This window comes from Zootoca vivipara, chromosome Z2 (assembly GCF_965207765.1).
Source record: "Zootoca vivipara chromosome Z2, rZooViv2.hap1.1, whole genome shotgun sequence".
In the NCBI taxonomy this organism is placed as follows: domain Eukaryota; kingdom Metazoa; phylum Chordata; class Lepidosauria; order Squamata; family Lacertidae; genus Zootoca; species Zootoca vivipara.
In genome coordinates, this window is record NC_142585.1 from 32,116,080 (window position 1) to 32,132,270 (window position 16,191).

At 47.2% G+C, this 16,191-nt stretch overlaps 2 protein-coding genes and 1 long non-coding RNA gene across 4 annotated transcripts in view; 1 reads left to right on the forward strand and 2 right to left on the reverse strand.

Annotated features, from left to right (window-relative positions):
* SNAPC4 (small nuclear RNA activating complex polypeptide 4) overlaps positions 1-2,448 on the reverse strand; it is a 95,524-nt gene extending 93,076 nt beyond the window's left edge. Inside the window, exon 1 of one of the 2 annotated variants that reach the window (XM_088664715.1) lies at positions 2,349-2,448. The gene's annotated coding sequence lies outside the window, so the exon portion shown is untranslated. The remainder of the gene's footprint in view (positions 1-2,348) is intronic. The other variant, XM_088664716.1, reaches the window with a different exon arrangement.
* A 382-nt stretch (positions 2,449-2,830) lies between these two features.
* On the reverse strand, positions 2,831-6,523 carry LOC148686619 (uncharacterized). Its single transcript, XR_015948691.1, has 3 exons — positions 6,128-6,523; positions 5,723-5,921; positions 2,831-2,917 (listed from the first exon to the last, which is right to left on the reverse strand). It is a non-coding gene; the product is annotated as an uncharacterized LOC148686619 (long non-coding RNA).
* An 878-nt stretch (positions 6,524-7,401) lies between these two features.
* PMPCA (peptidase, mitochondrial processing subunit alpha) lies at positions 7,402-14,881 on the forward strand. Its single transcript, XM_035113158.3, has 13 exons — positions 7,402-7,458; positions 8,409-8,611; positions 8,980-9,059; positions 9,469-9,551; positions 10,125-10,219; positions 10,816-10,916; positions 11,476-11,739; positions 11,890-11,982; positions 12,080-12,198; positions 12,407-12,497; positions 12,819-12,881; positions 13,102-13,246; positions 14,219-14,881. The coding sequence occupies exons 1-13, from the start codon at positions 7,412-7,414 to the stop codon at positions 14,386-14,388; spliced, it is 1,554 nt and encodes a 517-aa protein (XP_034969049.1). The 5' UTR covers positions 7,402-7,411; the 3' UTR covers positions 14,389-14,881.
* Positions 14,882-16,191: the final 1,310 nt, after the last annotated feature.

Below are 16,191 nucleotides of genomic sequence, written 5' to 3' on the forward strand. Positions count from 1 at the left end.
GACAAACAGGCCAAACCCTACGCCAAAGGATAAATGGACATAAATCTGACATCAGGAACTACAAGACAGAGAAACCAGTAGGAGAACACTTCAATCTCTCATAACATTCTATACAAGATCTCAAAGCAGCTGTTTTATTACAGAAAAAATTCAGAAACAGACTGGAAAGGGAAGTTGCTGAATTGGAACTTATTACCAAGCTTAAAACCATGGAGCCACCTGGGATGAACAAAGACATAGGATTCTTATCTCATTATGCATGATCAAGCTTTCTTTAGCACCTCAGCCCTTGCTTTCCCCCCACAGGACCTATTGCAGTCATCAGCAGTCGTTAACAGCCATCAACAGGTTTACCACTCCTATCAGCCCATCACCCATTCCCACCCACCCCACCACCCTCTGAATATACATAAGGGTCTGGCTCTTCTGTTTCAGTGTACTGTATCTTAAGAAGTGTGCATGCACACGAAAGCTCATACCAAAATAAAAACTTAGTTGGTCTTTAAGGTGCTACTGAAGGATTTTTTTTATTTTGCTTCGACTCAGACCAACACGGCTACCTACCTGTAACTGGATGAACTGAGATATGTTTTGGGGGCAGACTTGTTCTGCCTGTGGGTGTTGGACCTTCACTGACAGGAATTTCCTGGGCAGGAATTTCAAATACCTCAAAAGCCTGGAAGTTCTGGAGCAGATATAAAAAGGTCACTGATACCCGCCTCCTGCTCATTGTCAGTGACTTGGGGCATCTCAAGAGACTCATACCGAATTGATGCAGCCTGGTCACTGAACTCAGAGTCCAATATCTGACCCAGGAGTTCTCCTGCCTATGCCATCTTGGCCTTTGTTGCTGTCAAATCACAGATGAGGCTGTCTCTGTCATGCCTGGGCAGGCTGAGGCCTCTCAAATTGAAATTATGTGGCTTCATCACCAATGAGGGCATCAGGCACCTGGTGGACATCACTGCCAATAGCTGCCTGGAACTGAAGCAACTCAGTCTGATGACTTGCCATAGGCTCAGCAATTACATTGTCTGCACCCCTTGACCCCAGGTTGTGTCAGATAATTATCGTCAAGGCACTGCTTTCTCGGTCACACCTGAGGAGGCTGAGGACTCTTGACCTGACCTGCTTCAACATCAGTGACAAGGGCATTGGGGCAGCATCACCTCCAATAGATGACTGGAGCTGAAGAAACACCAACTGGCAAGCTCTGAGTGGCTCATTGATTTTGGCATCCTCTGCTCCAGGAGCTGCCAAAATACCACAAACAAGGTGCTGCTATCCCTGTCATGCCTGAGGAGCTGAAGACCCTCCTGGATGAGGGTATAACAATGATTGCATTACAGTTCACAACTGCAACTTACATGCATTTAACTCACACAATTTCAACCATATGTGGTTGAAGGCTGTCTGGTTGGAATTCTGCTAGTTAAATGCAAGCAAGGAATAGAGTGTAAAAGCTTTACCTTTACTGGATAGACTTGGGTTGCCAAGTGCAAAAATAGCTTTTAATCTCTTGGGGGGTCAAGCCCCCATCAGAACACTGGTTCCAGAAGGCTAGGAGTCCTTGTGTAGGGATGGTTTAAGTATACACCTTTTTGCATATCTGTCATCCCTGGAATGCAACCCCTGCATAAGATGCGATCGTACTGTACTTGTTAAAGTAGTCACCAGAAATTTAAGAACAGCCTCAATAGGAGCGGGTAACCACCAGGAGTCTGCAAGACCCCATGTCATTTACTAATTTCTAGTGCTCTGCGGTGGTTGACGCTGCCCTCTTTGCTCTGGGGCTCTGCTGTTGTAGAAGAAGAAGAAGAAGAAGAAGAAGAAGAAGAAGAAGAAGAAGAAGAAGAAGAAGAAGAAGAAGAAGGGGATGCACACAGAGAGAACACACACAGACAGAGTGCACAATGCACCCAAGACATGCTAACAAGCTAAAGTGGCCTGTTAATTTATGCAGTGGGGAGTCAATTGAAAGAGGAAGATTCAAATATGCAAAGGAAAAGTGCTATTAGACCTGATTTTTGCTGTTTTCTCTAACAAAACCTTCCAGAAACCACCTGTTTACTTGGAACTTTTTACTGAATGTACCTGAAATGGTTTCCTTATGATCCTGTGCATGTAATAAAAAAACCCCTTTTGACTCTTAAACCATTCCTGTTTTAGCGCTTGTTAATCTGAAACAAATGTAGAAACTCTGATGGAAGTAACAAACTGTAACCATTATGAATGTAACAAATAATGTAACAAGGACAAATGACTTTGAAGCAATAAACATTTACAAAATCAAAACTGTTGCAAAATATTTCCTGGGGCTAAGACCCTTCTGTCGGTATGGTACTTACCCTATATGCAGCTACAGTGCATTGCTTCTTAATCACGAAAGTCTTGGGAGTGTCAGCCACCTGCCTGTCCTCAAACTTGCCTTTGACTTGTAATTTCTTTCTTCCCTTCCTGTAAAGGCAAAGCATAAATGTCAATATGACATGCATCACATTGCATCTGAATACCCTATTTCTGACACCTCTTGTACCACTCCGATTTCGTCCATCAACCTCTTGTCTGAACCACCTAAAGTCGTCAGGCCTGTGTGACCCTATAAAATGGAAATGTGTCTGCAGCCAGCACCACTGTCTTTGCATCTGTGTGCCTTGGAGGGAGCATTTTTTTTTTTACATAAATCCAGGTTTTTACCTGTGCTAGGTGTGTCATCTGACCAATGTAAGTGGATGGTTACATTCCCACATGTGACTCTGATGTTGTGGCCAAATTCGAGGGCGATCGGGCAAGCGGTTGTAGAGAAAGGTGTGGAAGTACAAACATGCACCTTCTACATTTTTATATATAGAGATTTGTGTCAGCCACCTGCCTGTCCTCAAACTTGCCTTTGACTTGTAATTTCTTTCTTCCCTTCCTGTAAAGGCAAAGCATAAATGTCAATATGACATGCAAGACATCACATTGCATCTGAATACCCTATTTCTGACACCTAGAATCATAGAACCATAGAGTTGGAAGAGACCACAAGGGCCATCCAGTCCAACCCCCTGCCAAGCAGGAAACACCATCAAAGCATTCTTGACATGTGGCTGTCAAGCCTCTGCTTAAAGACCTCCAAAGAAGGAGACTCCACCACACTCCTTGGTAGCAAATTCCACTGCCGAACAGCTCTTACTGTCAGGAAGTTCTTCCTAATGTTTAGGTGGAATCTTCTTTCTTGAAGTTTGAATCCATTGCTCCGTGTCCGCTTCTCTGGAGCAGCAGAAAACAACCTTTCTCCCTCCTCCATATGACATCCTTTCATATATTTGAACATGGCTATCATATCACCCCTTAACCTTCTCTTCTCCAGGCTAAACATACCCAGCTCCCTAAGCCGTTCCTCATAAGGCATCGTTTCCAGGCCTTTGACCATTTTGGTTGCCCTCTTCTGGACACGTTCCAGCTTGTCAGTATCCTTCTTGAACTGTGGTGCCCAGAACTGGACACAGTACTCGGGGTGAGGTCTGACCAGAGCAGAATACAGTGGTACTATTACTTCCCTAGATCTAGATGCTATACTCCTATTGATGCAGCCCAGAATTGCATTGGCTTTTTTAGCTGCTGCATCACACTGCTGACTCATGTCAAGTCTATGGTCTACCAAGACTCCTAGATCCTTTTCACATGTACTGCTCTCAAGCCAGGTGTTACCTCTTGTACCACTCCGATTTGTACCTCTTGTACCACTCCGATTTCGTCCATCAACCTCTTGTCTGAACCACCTAAAGTCGTCACGCCTGTGTAACCCAGCACCACTGTCTTTGCATCTGTGTGCCTTGGAGGGAGCATTTTTTTTACATAAATCCAGGTTTTTACCTGTGCTAGGTGTGTCATCTGGCCAATGTAAGTGGATGGTTACATTCCCACATGTGACTCTGATGTTGTGGCCGAATTTGAGGGCGATCGGGCAAGCGGTTGTGGAGAAAGGTGTGGAAGTACAAACATCCACCTTCTACATTTTTATATATAGAGATTTGATCTGATACACTGCATTGCCTGAGTCTTTTCTCCACCTGCCTAGCAATTTATCCTGAAGGCTGTTGAAGCTCCAGTAGCAGGTGGGGATCTTCCAAAGTCTGCAACCTCCCCCCCTTTTGTATTTTTACAAATGCTCCTCCTCCACGGCCCTGGGCACTTTTCAGCACCTGCAATGGCCTTTGTAAGTGTGCAGACAAGGCTGGCCCTAGTGGTTTCACCTCTGACTGGCAGCTCAGTCCATCTCCTTCAGGCGAGGGACTGTGCACACTTCTTTGTCTTGGGTGGCTGAGGCAAGTGAGGCAGGAGCAAAACTAGCTGGGCGAAGCCATGAGTGGGCACAGCATGGGATTGGGCAATGATAGCAGAGAGCAGCGGGGAAGAAAAGGTATCAAAAAGCACCTGGAGGTGGGGGCAGCGTACCTAAACTCACTTGCACCCTTGGCAAGGAGCTGCAGATGCATTCCTGGTCTCTTGTGCCCTTGGCGCCTCTAAAGCCGGGAGAAGCCATGGACTAGGGGTCTGCTCTGCCTCCCTCCCTCCTCCATTGATCCATCTGCCTGCCTGCCTTCCTCCCCCCTCCACTTGCTGCTGTCACTTTTGCCTCCTTCCTCCCTCCTTTTCCCCCTCTTCCTGCATCTCTCTCTTGCTATCTTTCCCCATCTTTCTGCTTTGATGACCCATGCAAGCAACTGAATTCCTCTGCCAAGATGTCCGACCGCCCAGAGCAGTGGATGAGCGGCACAGTGAGCATGTGAATGGGAGGGCTCCTTGCCACTCCAAGCCAGACTGGAGCGACACAATATTTGTACCCGCTTGAGAATGGTCACAAGTGTGTGCGGATGCAGGTGGTTTTGGTTCCCCATCCACCATTGATCACCGATTATGATCAAGCAAGGGACTGTAGCCCTGATTCCCAGTTAAGCATTTGCCTTCAAAGTTCCAGCTCCTAGTGTTATGGAAAAAAAGCTCGTAGGAAAGTGCATTTTTACTCTCGAGTATGCACAAGCACAAACACAGCGCAGACAGACAGCACTGCTGACAATCACCGGTAGCCCATTAAACTTTAAATTCCTTATAAAACAGCAACCTATAGGAATAGCCATGTAACAGCAGGCTAGACTCTGCAAAACCTCTGCAGAGTATTCATCAAACAGCAGGGGGCAAAATAGAGACAAGCGCCTCGCGGGACTTATTAATGCCGGTAAACACATTTTTATGAATGAAAACACAGTAACTGTTCCCAAATGTTTGGGTGGTCCCGAGCAGCAGTACTGGCCAGGTAACTGGCAGCCACAATTCTGGTATTTGACCTTTCCAGCAAGCTATCAATGAACAATACCGGGTAACAAAAGGCAGAAAGAAAGTTGGTTATGTAATCATAAAGGACTATTTGAACAAGAGATTGAGTGAATGGGATTAGACTGATATTAACTGTAATATCAAATATATATGTAAATTGTTGCCCAAAAGGTGAAAGACTCTTTGACTGACAGGTCAGCGACTCCAATTTATGCACATCACCACCCCTTTCTGTGACATAATATGCTGACTGTATTCCACTTTTGGGGGTGGATTTCGGGAGGAAATAGAAATTTTAAAAGGAGTTGCATCCTTTCGTTTGGGGCTTCTTCTTGTTGCCTCTATGAAGTTGAAGCCTCGTAACAATTAAAAATCAGACTTACTAGCTAATTTGTTTTACCTAGACTTGGTTTCAGTTCCTGACAAATGAACCCTGCGGAATCGCGAGGTCCTTTTTTGAGGGGTGCGCTACATCAGCAACCTCTAATTTCCACATCAGCAGTTTTCATGGAGATGATTGTGGGATCTCGGAGATTTTGCCTATTGACTTCAGCAGTTCAGCCACCAGTTGAAGCTCTTTCATGCTAAAAAGCAGCTACCTGAAATGAAAGGAGGTCGTTTGAACACCAGGGGTGTTGTGAAGGGGTTGCCCAGGTGGATAGAACACACACACCTGGTCCTTTCTACCAGGCCCTGAGTGTGTGGGTCTGAGTATGGCGTAGCCAGGGAAGCGCAGTTGCGCCCCCCGGGCCCCGCCCCGTAAACAAAGTAAATAAATAAAAATAGTGGTACTTAATTAACTGACCAATTGTGTCGCAGATAACTCGGTTCTGCGCCCCCATAAATAAATCACGGCCACGCCCATGTGGGTCCCTCTCAACTTTGCAAGTTCGATGTAAACTTATGCAATGGACCTGTGCCCCGAGGCTCTTACGGATCTAGCCATGTTCCTGCAAGCAATGGGCAGCTTCTTAGTGCAATCAAAACCCATCGTGTCCTTATCCATGGCTCAGTGGCAGAGCACCTGCGCTGCCTTGCAGAAGGCGTCCCAGTTCAATTCCCAGCGGCATCTCCAGGTAGGGCTGGGACTAGCTGCCAAGTACCCCGTTTTTCCCGGTGGCCCCCCTTATCACTTCGTCTCCCGTTTTTCTCCGGTGGCCATTTTTTTCTTTCTGATTTGCCCTTCTATGGGCACCAAAAATGGCCGCCGGCGGCTTCAAAAGTCTTATACACGCGTGCCCGGAAGTGCATAGACGTAACTTCCGGTGTCGGCGACGGCCATTTCTGGTGCCCATAGATGGGCATAACGACACCGGAAGTTGCGCCGATGCACTTCCTGGCATGCGTAGGAGCGACTTTCGAAGCCGTCGGCAGCCATTTTTGGTGCCCATAGAAGGGCAAAACGACACAGGAAGTTACGTCGACGCAACTTCCGGTGTCACACGGTTGCTGGTCCCGGATTCTGCAGTCCGGGACTTGGAAGGTAACTGGGAGAGACACCTGCCCAAAATATTTGGATAGCTACTGCTGCCCCTAGAACACGCCTGCGCAGGTTAATCAGTCCCGCTTAATGCTCCGCATCCGCATCAGGGCATGATTTCGTGCCCGCATGTGGATCCAGGAAACTTATTACCCCTCAGTGAAGGAAGAGGATACGAAGCCAATACGCTTCGCGTCCAGGAGAGAGGCGGGCTCTTGGGCGCTACCGCAAAGCGAGAGCGGAGGATTTCTACGCCACAGAGGCTGTAGGGGATCGAAAAGCAAGGCTCTGAAGCACAGTGCCCTCTCAGCATGCACAAAAAACCGTAGGGCGCAGGAGGCACGAAGAAGCGCCTTGCCCATCTGCCCTGCAAACCGCTTTGGGCGAGGGATCCATTGAGATCCGGAAGTGTTGAGCGGGAACCTTATTCTCCTTTCCTTTTTACTCTCGCCCTCCTCTCTTCTCTCTCTCTTTTGCAGCAGCTGACCGTGCCGTAAAGGGAGCCGCCGGCCAATCCACGCTGCCCTCCTTATCCTCCGGCCAATCCGCGCTCGCTTCGCTTGCCTCGTGACAGGCACCTCTCCGCCCTCACCGTAAGGGGAAGCAAACATGGCGGCCAAGGTGGTCGGTCGGGGTGCCTGGGGCTCCGCGCGGAGGTGAGACCGGAGCGGACCCGGCGAGGGTGGGGGGCGTTATTTGGGGCGGGGGAGCAACGTGAGCAGTGAGACCCGCCTCCCTCAGCTTGTCACTCAGTGGGGAGACGCTTCCTGCCCACGAGATTCTCCCCTCCTGAAAGAGAGAGAGAGCGCCAAGAGGCGGCCCCTTTCCCTGAGAGAGAGAAACCTTTTTTGTGGATCTCGCGGAGAGGGCAGGAGCCCCCGGTGGGCGCAACACAGACCTCACCCCACGCTGTATTAGCTAAATACAACGGCAAGCATCGTTTATGCACTGCTTTCCCTGTGATGAGCTCAAGGCAGTGGCTGCGCCCCCCAGCACCCCCATTCCACCCCTACCACTTCCAATTATATCCTCTCTACACCCCTGTGATGTAGGTCAGGCTAAGTGGTTTGAACAAGGTCTCCTAGCAGGAACCAGGAAGGTTGTGGCTGCATCAGGGGTGCCAACTTGAATAAAATATTGGGGGGCCCAGGTAAGCCCCACCCCACGTAATTGATCACAAGATGCGGTGCACACCATTCGAATGGCAATGTCCATCAACTTGGGGAAGTTGGCGCCCTCTAATAATTTATTTTTTGGGGGGTGAAGGGACCTCACTCCCTAGGAGTTGGCTCCTATGGACTGCATTGATATCTTCATGTAAGTCTGGTTATTTTAATATATATATAATCTACTGTTAATTTATTTTGTTTGTATTGCACCGTTCGTACAAATGAAGCACATGTCATATATAAGCCTGCAGTATATAAAAATAAAGCAATTAAAATCCAACTAAGTCTGCTCAGCGTAGGCCCATTGAAACTAATAGCGCTACATTACACCATGTTCATTATTTTTCAGTGGGTCTGAGTAGAACTAGCAAATGAATGCAACCTATAGTTGCTGAAACTTTCTAATTCAATGTAAATTATTATTTATTCTTCTGTAGGTTTGGACTAGTTGCCTACCGGAAATACAGCAGTGGGGGCAGCTATCCCAACATTCCTCTGACAGCTCCTCTCCCTGGAGTGCCAAAGCCTGTCTTTGCTGCTGTTGATGGCCAAGAGGGCTTTGAAACCAAAGTGACCACCCTGAAGAATGGGATGCAGGTGGCTTCCCAGAACAAATTTGGACAGTTCTGTACAGTTGGGAGTAAGTTGATTTCAGTTGCAGCTATGCAGGTTTCCTGGAACCAGATTTATCTGCTTGGGTATATTACGTGACACACTTTGTGTGGTCCAGGATGGGAAAAGCAGACTATTCTCTACTTTCCTCCCACCAGCAAACCCATCCTTGTTTGCCAGTCTAAAGGGATGGGAATAATTTTGCTTTGGCAAAGGGCCTTATGTTTTGGGGTGGGGGTCATATTTGTGGAGAGGCTTTTGAGCCTTTTCCCCTGACCTCTCTCCTGACTGGGTTCCCAATCCCAAGCACAGGAAGATCTGAGTGTCCAGACTACTTTTGGAGGGTAAACAAACTGATTCTCTTTTCTTCTCTCTCTTCCCCTGCTCTTTTCTCAGTCCTTATAAATTCAGGCTCAAGATATGAAGCAAAACATACTGGTGGCATTTCACACTTTCTTGAAAAGCTTGCTTTTTCTGTAAGTAAAGTGATGAGTGATAGTCATATGTACTTGAACTTACTCTTTGCAATTATGGTTGACCAACAACCATTGAAGTCAGTGGACCCAATCAGACTATGACTAATGTTAGGTATCACGCTGAACATATTGTAAACTGTCTTGCGGTCTCTTTGATGAAGAGTGGTATATAAATTTAATAAGTGATATAACAGCAACAGCAGCAGTAGCAATTATTGTAGTAGCCTATGAGTCTGTTATTTGGTAGCGTGGTGTGCCCTATAATTCCCCTCACCTTTTTCATATCCAGCCTCCTCCCATGTCCTGTTAATCCTATAAGTCTCTTAGGCTATAGCCATGGTCACCCCTGGCTAGAACATGGTTTATGCTGACATCCTTCGCTGCTTTTTCTCTCCTGTTGTGCTTTCAGTCTACAGCTCAGTTTGGCAGTAAGGACGAGATCCTCCTCACTTTGGAGAAGCATGGTGGCATCTGTGATTGTCAGGCGTCAAGGTATGTTTATCTAAGCATCCTCCGCTGAAGACAAAATGACCAGGAAACAAATAGGCATCTGTCGAATTTATATTTTATTCACTATCTGTCGAATTTATATTTTATTAAAAAGCTAAAATAGGCCTTTTATTGTAGGACCTACTTTTACTCAAGCCTCTTATGTCAGTCCTTTTTAGGGTTCAAAGTAGAGCCTGTGTTGTGTAGTGGTTAGAGTGTCACCTGGGAGACCAGAGTTCAAATCCCCACTTAACCATGAAGCTCACTGGGTGACTGTGGGATAGCCGCTGCCTCTCTCAACCTAACTTGCCTCATAGGGTTGTTGCTCCTTGGAGAAAAGTTGGGTTAGAAATGCAGTAAATAAATAACAAAACTGTTCTGACTGGTAGTAGCTTCCCAGGGTTTCTTAAGTCTGGTGTACCTTTCTTCACATGCAGTTAAGACTGCTTTTTCATATAGATTAAGAAGGGGCCTTAGCAGAATCACAGCAATGTAGGAGGTGTCTCAGGGGCCGACCCATCACTGAGGCCGAATGTCCTAAACTGCTCATCAACCCAAATTCATCCACCTTTGCAGGGATACCACCATGTACGCTGTTTCAGCCGATGCCAAAGGCCTGGATACTGTTGTCAGTCTACTGTCGGATGTGGTGCTACAGCCCAGATTATCAGGTGAGGGTACAAATCTTGAGACTGTGGAGGGAGAGAGTACATTAAATCCTGGCTTGGGGAGCCCCTGTGTCCACAGATAAAGACATAACATGGGCCATGGTCTAGATATTACAAAATACTGTGCTAAGGGCAGGATGGTTGCTGCAGCAGATAGCATGAATATGGGGGTTGGGGGTAGGAGAAGAGTACCATGGGGGCATAAATGCATGCCCAGTGAAATTTATTTGTTGGCAACTCAGAGGCTTGGCTCTGTTTTGACGACCATATTGAGGTTCAGGCAGGACTTTCCTTCCACATGAGAGCATGAAGGCATGTGAATGTGCCATCTTAAGTGCAGCTTCAGCAAATGTGCTGTTGTACACTGACCAAAAGGTCAAGGAGTGGCATTGCATTTTGTCATTCCTGGCCTTGCTTTGAGTTTGGCTCTGTGATCTGCATTCAAGGATCCTCTTCTGCTCAGATCCTGCTTGCAGCTTTCCCATGGAGGCACCTGGTTGGCCACTGTGAGGACAAGATGCTTGACTATATGGGCCACAGGTCTGACCCTGCATGGCTCTTTGTATGTTCTTAGGATGCTTTTTTTTCTCTTGGGACAGATGAAGAGATTGAGATGACACGCATGGCAGTCCGCTTTGAATTGGAGGACCTGAACATGAGGCCCGATCCAGAGCCGCTACTTACAGAGATGATTCATGCAGTAGGTCCTGTTTGAATCTGTTCCAGGAACAAGTTTTTGAGATTGAAATTGAGCGCTCTGTGTGTGATGCTTGAGAATCCCTCAGCTGCACAGTTTAGGAAAAAGAGTACCGTAGTAGCTAAGAGACCGCTTATCTCTTGAACTGACTATGAGGGTGCTCTTTGGGACGACATCGTCAGTGGGCCAAATAGGGGGCATTACCAGAACAGCTGCCCAGTGCTGGTTCTGAGAGCCTTCCCAGACTGTGTACCTGTTCTAGGATAGGCTACCTCCCTAATTCCTGGACACAAGAACAGCTCACTTAGAGGATTTCCATCTTCTTGTGATTAAGCCACTGGTTTTGTTGCTGGTGCTCTATGTTCACAGGAGTTGAATTTCTGCTGAAGGCAAAAACTTTTATTGTTTTGCCTGATAAAACATATTTAGGCTAGCGGTAATCTCTTGCTACTTAGACTCTTGGGACTTGTTGTCTCTTATAAGGCAAGGGAATGCAAATGAATTTGTGGATCGCCTCCCCCCCCAAAAAAGAGCCTCTCCATCCGTTTTTTTCTCCCAATAGGCAGCTTTCAGTGAAAACACGGTAGGATTGAACAGATTCTGCCCGGCTGAGAACATAGACAAAATTGACAGGAAGGTTCTCCATTCATACATGCGGAATTACTACACACCCAATAGGATGGTATTGGCTGGCGTCGGGATCAAGCACGACCAGCTGGTGGACTGCGCCCAGAAATATTTCCTTGGAGCTGAGCCTGTGTGGGGGAGCAGTACGTCTGCAGCAGTGGACAGGTCTGTCGCCCAGTACACAGGAGGGATCCTCAAGGTAAGCCAGAGAAAATCCACTCCTGCTAGCCAGAGGGTGCTTAAAGAAGTGCTTCCAGGTGGAGTTGGTGGCACAGGCTTTGTATTGGAAGAAGCCACAGCCTGCGCTGAGCATTTGGTATCTTTTTCTGATTAATTTCTCCCTCTGCAGCTGGAGAAAGACATGTCAGATGTGAGTTTGGGGCCCACCCCCATCCCAGAGTTGACTCACATCATGATTGGGCTGGAAACCTGTTCATTTCTGGTAAGGACCTTCCCACCCCCTGAAGCCTCTGCTTGCACTTGACATCCTTTATGCTGAACTCTCAGCCACCCACTGCCTTTGCTCCCCCCCACTCTAGGAGGAAGACTTTATCCCCTTTGCTGTCCTGAACATGATGATGGGAGGAGGTGGGTCATTTTCTGCTGGAGGGCCAGGCAAAGGCATGTTCACCCGGCTGTACCTCAATGTGCTCAACCGGTGAGTCTCTTCTGCTCGAGGGGCAGTGTGACAGATCCCCTCACAAGGCCTCTTTTGAGATCCCGGACTTGTGCTTCTGCATTGGGGATGAATTGCGCATTTGTACACGGGGGTGGGGGTTGAGCGGAGGGGAAGAGCAAGATGAGGGTGGAGGGGCCAGCAAGAATGGTTGCCTGTGGGAGTTCACCTTAGCTTCTCCTCTTCCCAGGCATCACTGGATGTACAATGCCACAGCCTACCACCACAGCTACGAAGATACAGGCCTCCTGTGCATCCATGCCAGTGCAGACCCCAGACAGGTGGGTCTCTTTCCTGGACTGGTTTCACATCACTTGGTGTCTGGTCTTGGGCATCTCCTCTGGCCACCTCATGAGCTGATCAGTGGTAACTGCAGTGTGGGGATGCATTTACGACCACAGCTAAAAGCTTTCCAGGTTGGCATGCAGGCAGCCTTGGAATCCCTCTGCTCTCAGTGGGGCAAGATTGGGTGATACTCTTCATCTTTTGTGGGTTTCAGGAAGAACTCATTGGTGATCAGCATTTTATACAGTTGCCTTCCTTCCATCCTGCCTGTCCCCACTTGACAGCCACCTTCATTGCTGCTTTTCATCTACTTACAGGTTCGAGAAATGGTGGAAATAATCACCCGGGAATTCATTTTAATGGCAGGAGCAGTTGGAGAGGTTAGCTGTTCCCCTTATTCCTAGAATTTACCTGTTCTTAAATAGAGCAGCAGCAGCAGCAAATTCCCATCTGGGTACCTGGGAGGAGTTCCAGATTCCTGGGGAAGTTTTTGCTGCTCATGACTTTCTGGTGTCTTTGGTCACTGACCCTGCTCCCTCCCTCCCCATGGAGTGCAAGAAACAAAAGCCTGAAGCATAGGTTGTGTTTGTCCTCTTCCAGGTTGAACTTGAGCGAGCAAAGACTCAGTTGCAGTCCATGCTGATGATGAACCTGGAGTCTCGGCCGGTTATTTTTGAGGATGTCGGAAGGCAGGTGTTGGCAACTGGCATGAGGAAGCTGCCCCATGAGCTCTGCGTTTTGATTGGTAAGTAAACTTGACTGGCTTTTCTAGGGTCTCCTTTTTTTCTAGGCCTCATAGCTCAGAGCACCTGCTTGGCATGCAGAACATATCAGGTTCAATCCCCAGCAGCATCTCCAAGTTGGGCTGGGAATGTCCTCTGCCTGAAACCCTGGAGAGCTGCTGCCAGTCAGTGTAGACAATATGCAGCTAGAGGGCAGCTTCTCATGTTCTTCTGAGGGAGAAGATATTTTTGTAACCATCAGTTTTATTTTGGCCTCTTCCCAAGACCAACTTCATTGTGCCCACATCAGTTTGACACCCCTGGGGACACACATAAAGCTCTGTCTCCTAATGCAATTCTAGATCCCTCTCATTTCTGTAGCCACTTCTTTCTTTCTCTGGGCCACATGACTGCTGTTTGCTGGCCCCTTGATCTCCATTGCTCCTACTGTACCTCCGTCCTGGCTTAGATTTCCCTTTTTGTGCTAGTCACCCCCAACTCATCTTCTAATAGTGGGGTGAGGCTCCGAGGCTGAATGCATCCCTCTGGACCTCTCGATCCAGCCTTCATGACTTTCCAGAGGGTGTGCTCTGCACCACCTTGGGTACCTTTGCCTTCCTGGAACGTGTCCTTTAGCTGTGCTGATGTTTCTTGCCTTGGCTGGGTGGAGGCTAAAGAGATGTATGGGTGAAAAGACACCTCTGGCTTTTACACAACTGGAATGTTGCCTCCCATCTTAACAAAGTAACATTCACATCAGTTGCTCTAGCCTCACTCAGTGCCTTTGGAAGCTTCGACCCTTGCGCTGGAAGCATTTGCCTGTTATCCTCACAGTTCACCGTTACAGTCTAATAGCCAATACCTACATGTACTCAGCACCAAATTTAAAAAAACCAAATTTGCATAAGCAGACACAGCAGCAATGTGGCTTTACTTGGTATTGGTTCTGAATGTCCCTTGAAGCCATGCCTGATAGTTTTCTTCCCCTTCTTTAGGCAAAGTGAATGCTAGTGACATCAAGAGGGTGGTGACGAAGATGCTGAGGAACAAGCCGGCTGTAGCCTCCCTGGGGGACTTGACTGAGCTGCCCAGTTACGAACACATCCAGGCAGCCCTTTCCAGCAAGGATGGGCGGCTTCCAAGGATGTATCGGCTCTTCCGTTAACAAGCCCTCTTGGATCCACTTGTCGAGATTTGTGGTTTCCCTGCCAACGCAGCTCCCATGTTTGTGTGAACCCAGAAGAGGAAGCTTTGTGAAGGCTCTCCAGGCACCTTCGTAACTTTGAAAGGAGCACTCTGAGCCTGTCAACTTGAGCACCTTTGGCTCTGGAAACAGTTTCTTCTCAAGTTTCCTAAACGAACAGCAAAACATGCACCAGTGAAAAGACAGTGGAAAGAGCTGCCCACAGAGGAACAGCCTGCTGATTTGATTTTATATGTGTTGCAATCCACCCAAGAGTGGCTGGGGCAACCTAGTTAGATGGGCAGGGTTTAGATAATAAAATTATTATTATCATTATCATTATTTATTTTTTATTATTCTCAAAGTTTCTGTTCATTTTGATTTTTTTGTCCTAAATCAGGTGCCTGCAGCCCAGCGGCCAAGAACCGTTCCACTCCATGGTAGTAAAGAACAAAAATAAATGAATTTAACAGGTCACGTGTTGTGATTACATACTGATTTTTGCTTGGCCACAGGAAAATACTGATATAAAAATTAGTGACCCAAGGTGTATATTTTTGATTGTAACATTTCAATGTTTCACTTTTAATTGCTTTTAACCTCTTAGCTATAATGCACAAAGGGAAAGGTTTGATTTCTTTGTGAGGTTCCCTATCTAACAAGGTGGCACACATGGCCCTCCAGGATGATGTTCTATCCTGAGTTAGTTCCAGACTGTAAAACCAGCTATCCTTGGGAGAAAGTAGAAGGGAAGTGAGATACAAGGAAGGCATGTCAATAGCCCAAAGGCCTGGTTGCCAGAGCAGCAGTGATAGAAGCATGATATTTGATACCAATGACCTGGCCACATTTGGGCCACTCCAAGGCAATTGCAAGGGTGAAGATACTGATATGGAGCCATGTGTGGTTTTTGGTGTGTGTGTGTGTGTGTGTGTGTGTGTGTGTGTGTGTGTTCTCATGACTCGTAACCTTTCCTGATGTACCGTATGTAGGATGTTTATGTTTTAAGAATGTTTAGATATTTTGTGGCTCTCTGTGTGCTGGCAAAAAAACCTTGTTATGATACTCCTCATGGCAGACTTCTTAACTGGCGGTTCAGCTAGAACAACATTAAGTTGAGCTCTAGCCTATTGCAATAGCTACAATCAATGCTGGGTCCCTCCTGGTGCTGGACTTGAATTAATTTCCTTGGTTCTCTGTTTTATTTAAGAGGTGGTCCTTCAGCTGGGTAACAGAGTGGTGTGTAGAAGTACATTCTTACTACAATACTTATGTAGAAGTATATGCCACTATTAAGGTCTTCCACTTGGGCAGGAAGAGTAGAGTGCTTAACAGTGACTGGAAGCCTCAGGCGATTATTTGGGCTATCTGAAGAATGGGATTCTTTTCCTCTCCTACTGCCCACTTACCCATGGCCAGCCTTTTCCTCTGCCTCTATAGAGTTACAGCACTTAGCCAGTGGTAGCTTCAAGTCTGCTTGCAATGCCCCATCATCAACAAAAGAGCCTTGCTGGATCAAGCCAATGGATTATCTAGTCCAGCATCCAGTTCTCACAGTGGTCAAGCAGTCCCCCCCCCCCATAAGAACCCTACAAGCAGGACGTGATTACAAAAACAGCATTCTCCCCTCCCGTGGTTTCTGGAAAACTTTTCAGAGGCAGAAGTGACTGAAAATGGAAGCCGTACACTGTCATGGCTGATAATGACTGGTAGGCACATCAGGACTCTGTAATTTTTAAAAGACATTCAAATTGGTGGCCCCTGTCACATGGAAGCAAAGTTTTA

Coding starts and splice junctions, on each gene's coding strand:
- PMPCA (XM_035113158.3), top strand. CDS start 7,412: ATGGCGGCCAAGGTGGTCGGTCGGGGTGCCTGGGGCTCCGCGCGGAG. Junction 9,552..10,124: donor TGTGATTGTCAGGCGTCAAG/GTATGTTTATCT, acceptor CCACCTTTGCAG/GGATACCACCATGTACGCTG. Junction 10,917..11,475: donor TTACAGAGATGATTCATGCA/GTAGGTCCTGTT, acceptor TTCTCCCAATAG/GCAGCTTTCAGTGAAAACAC.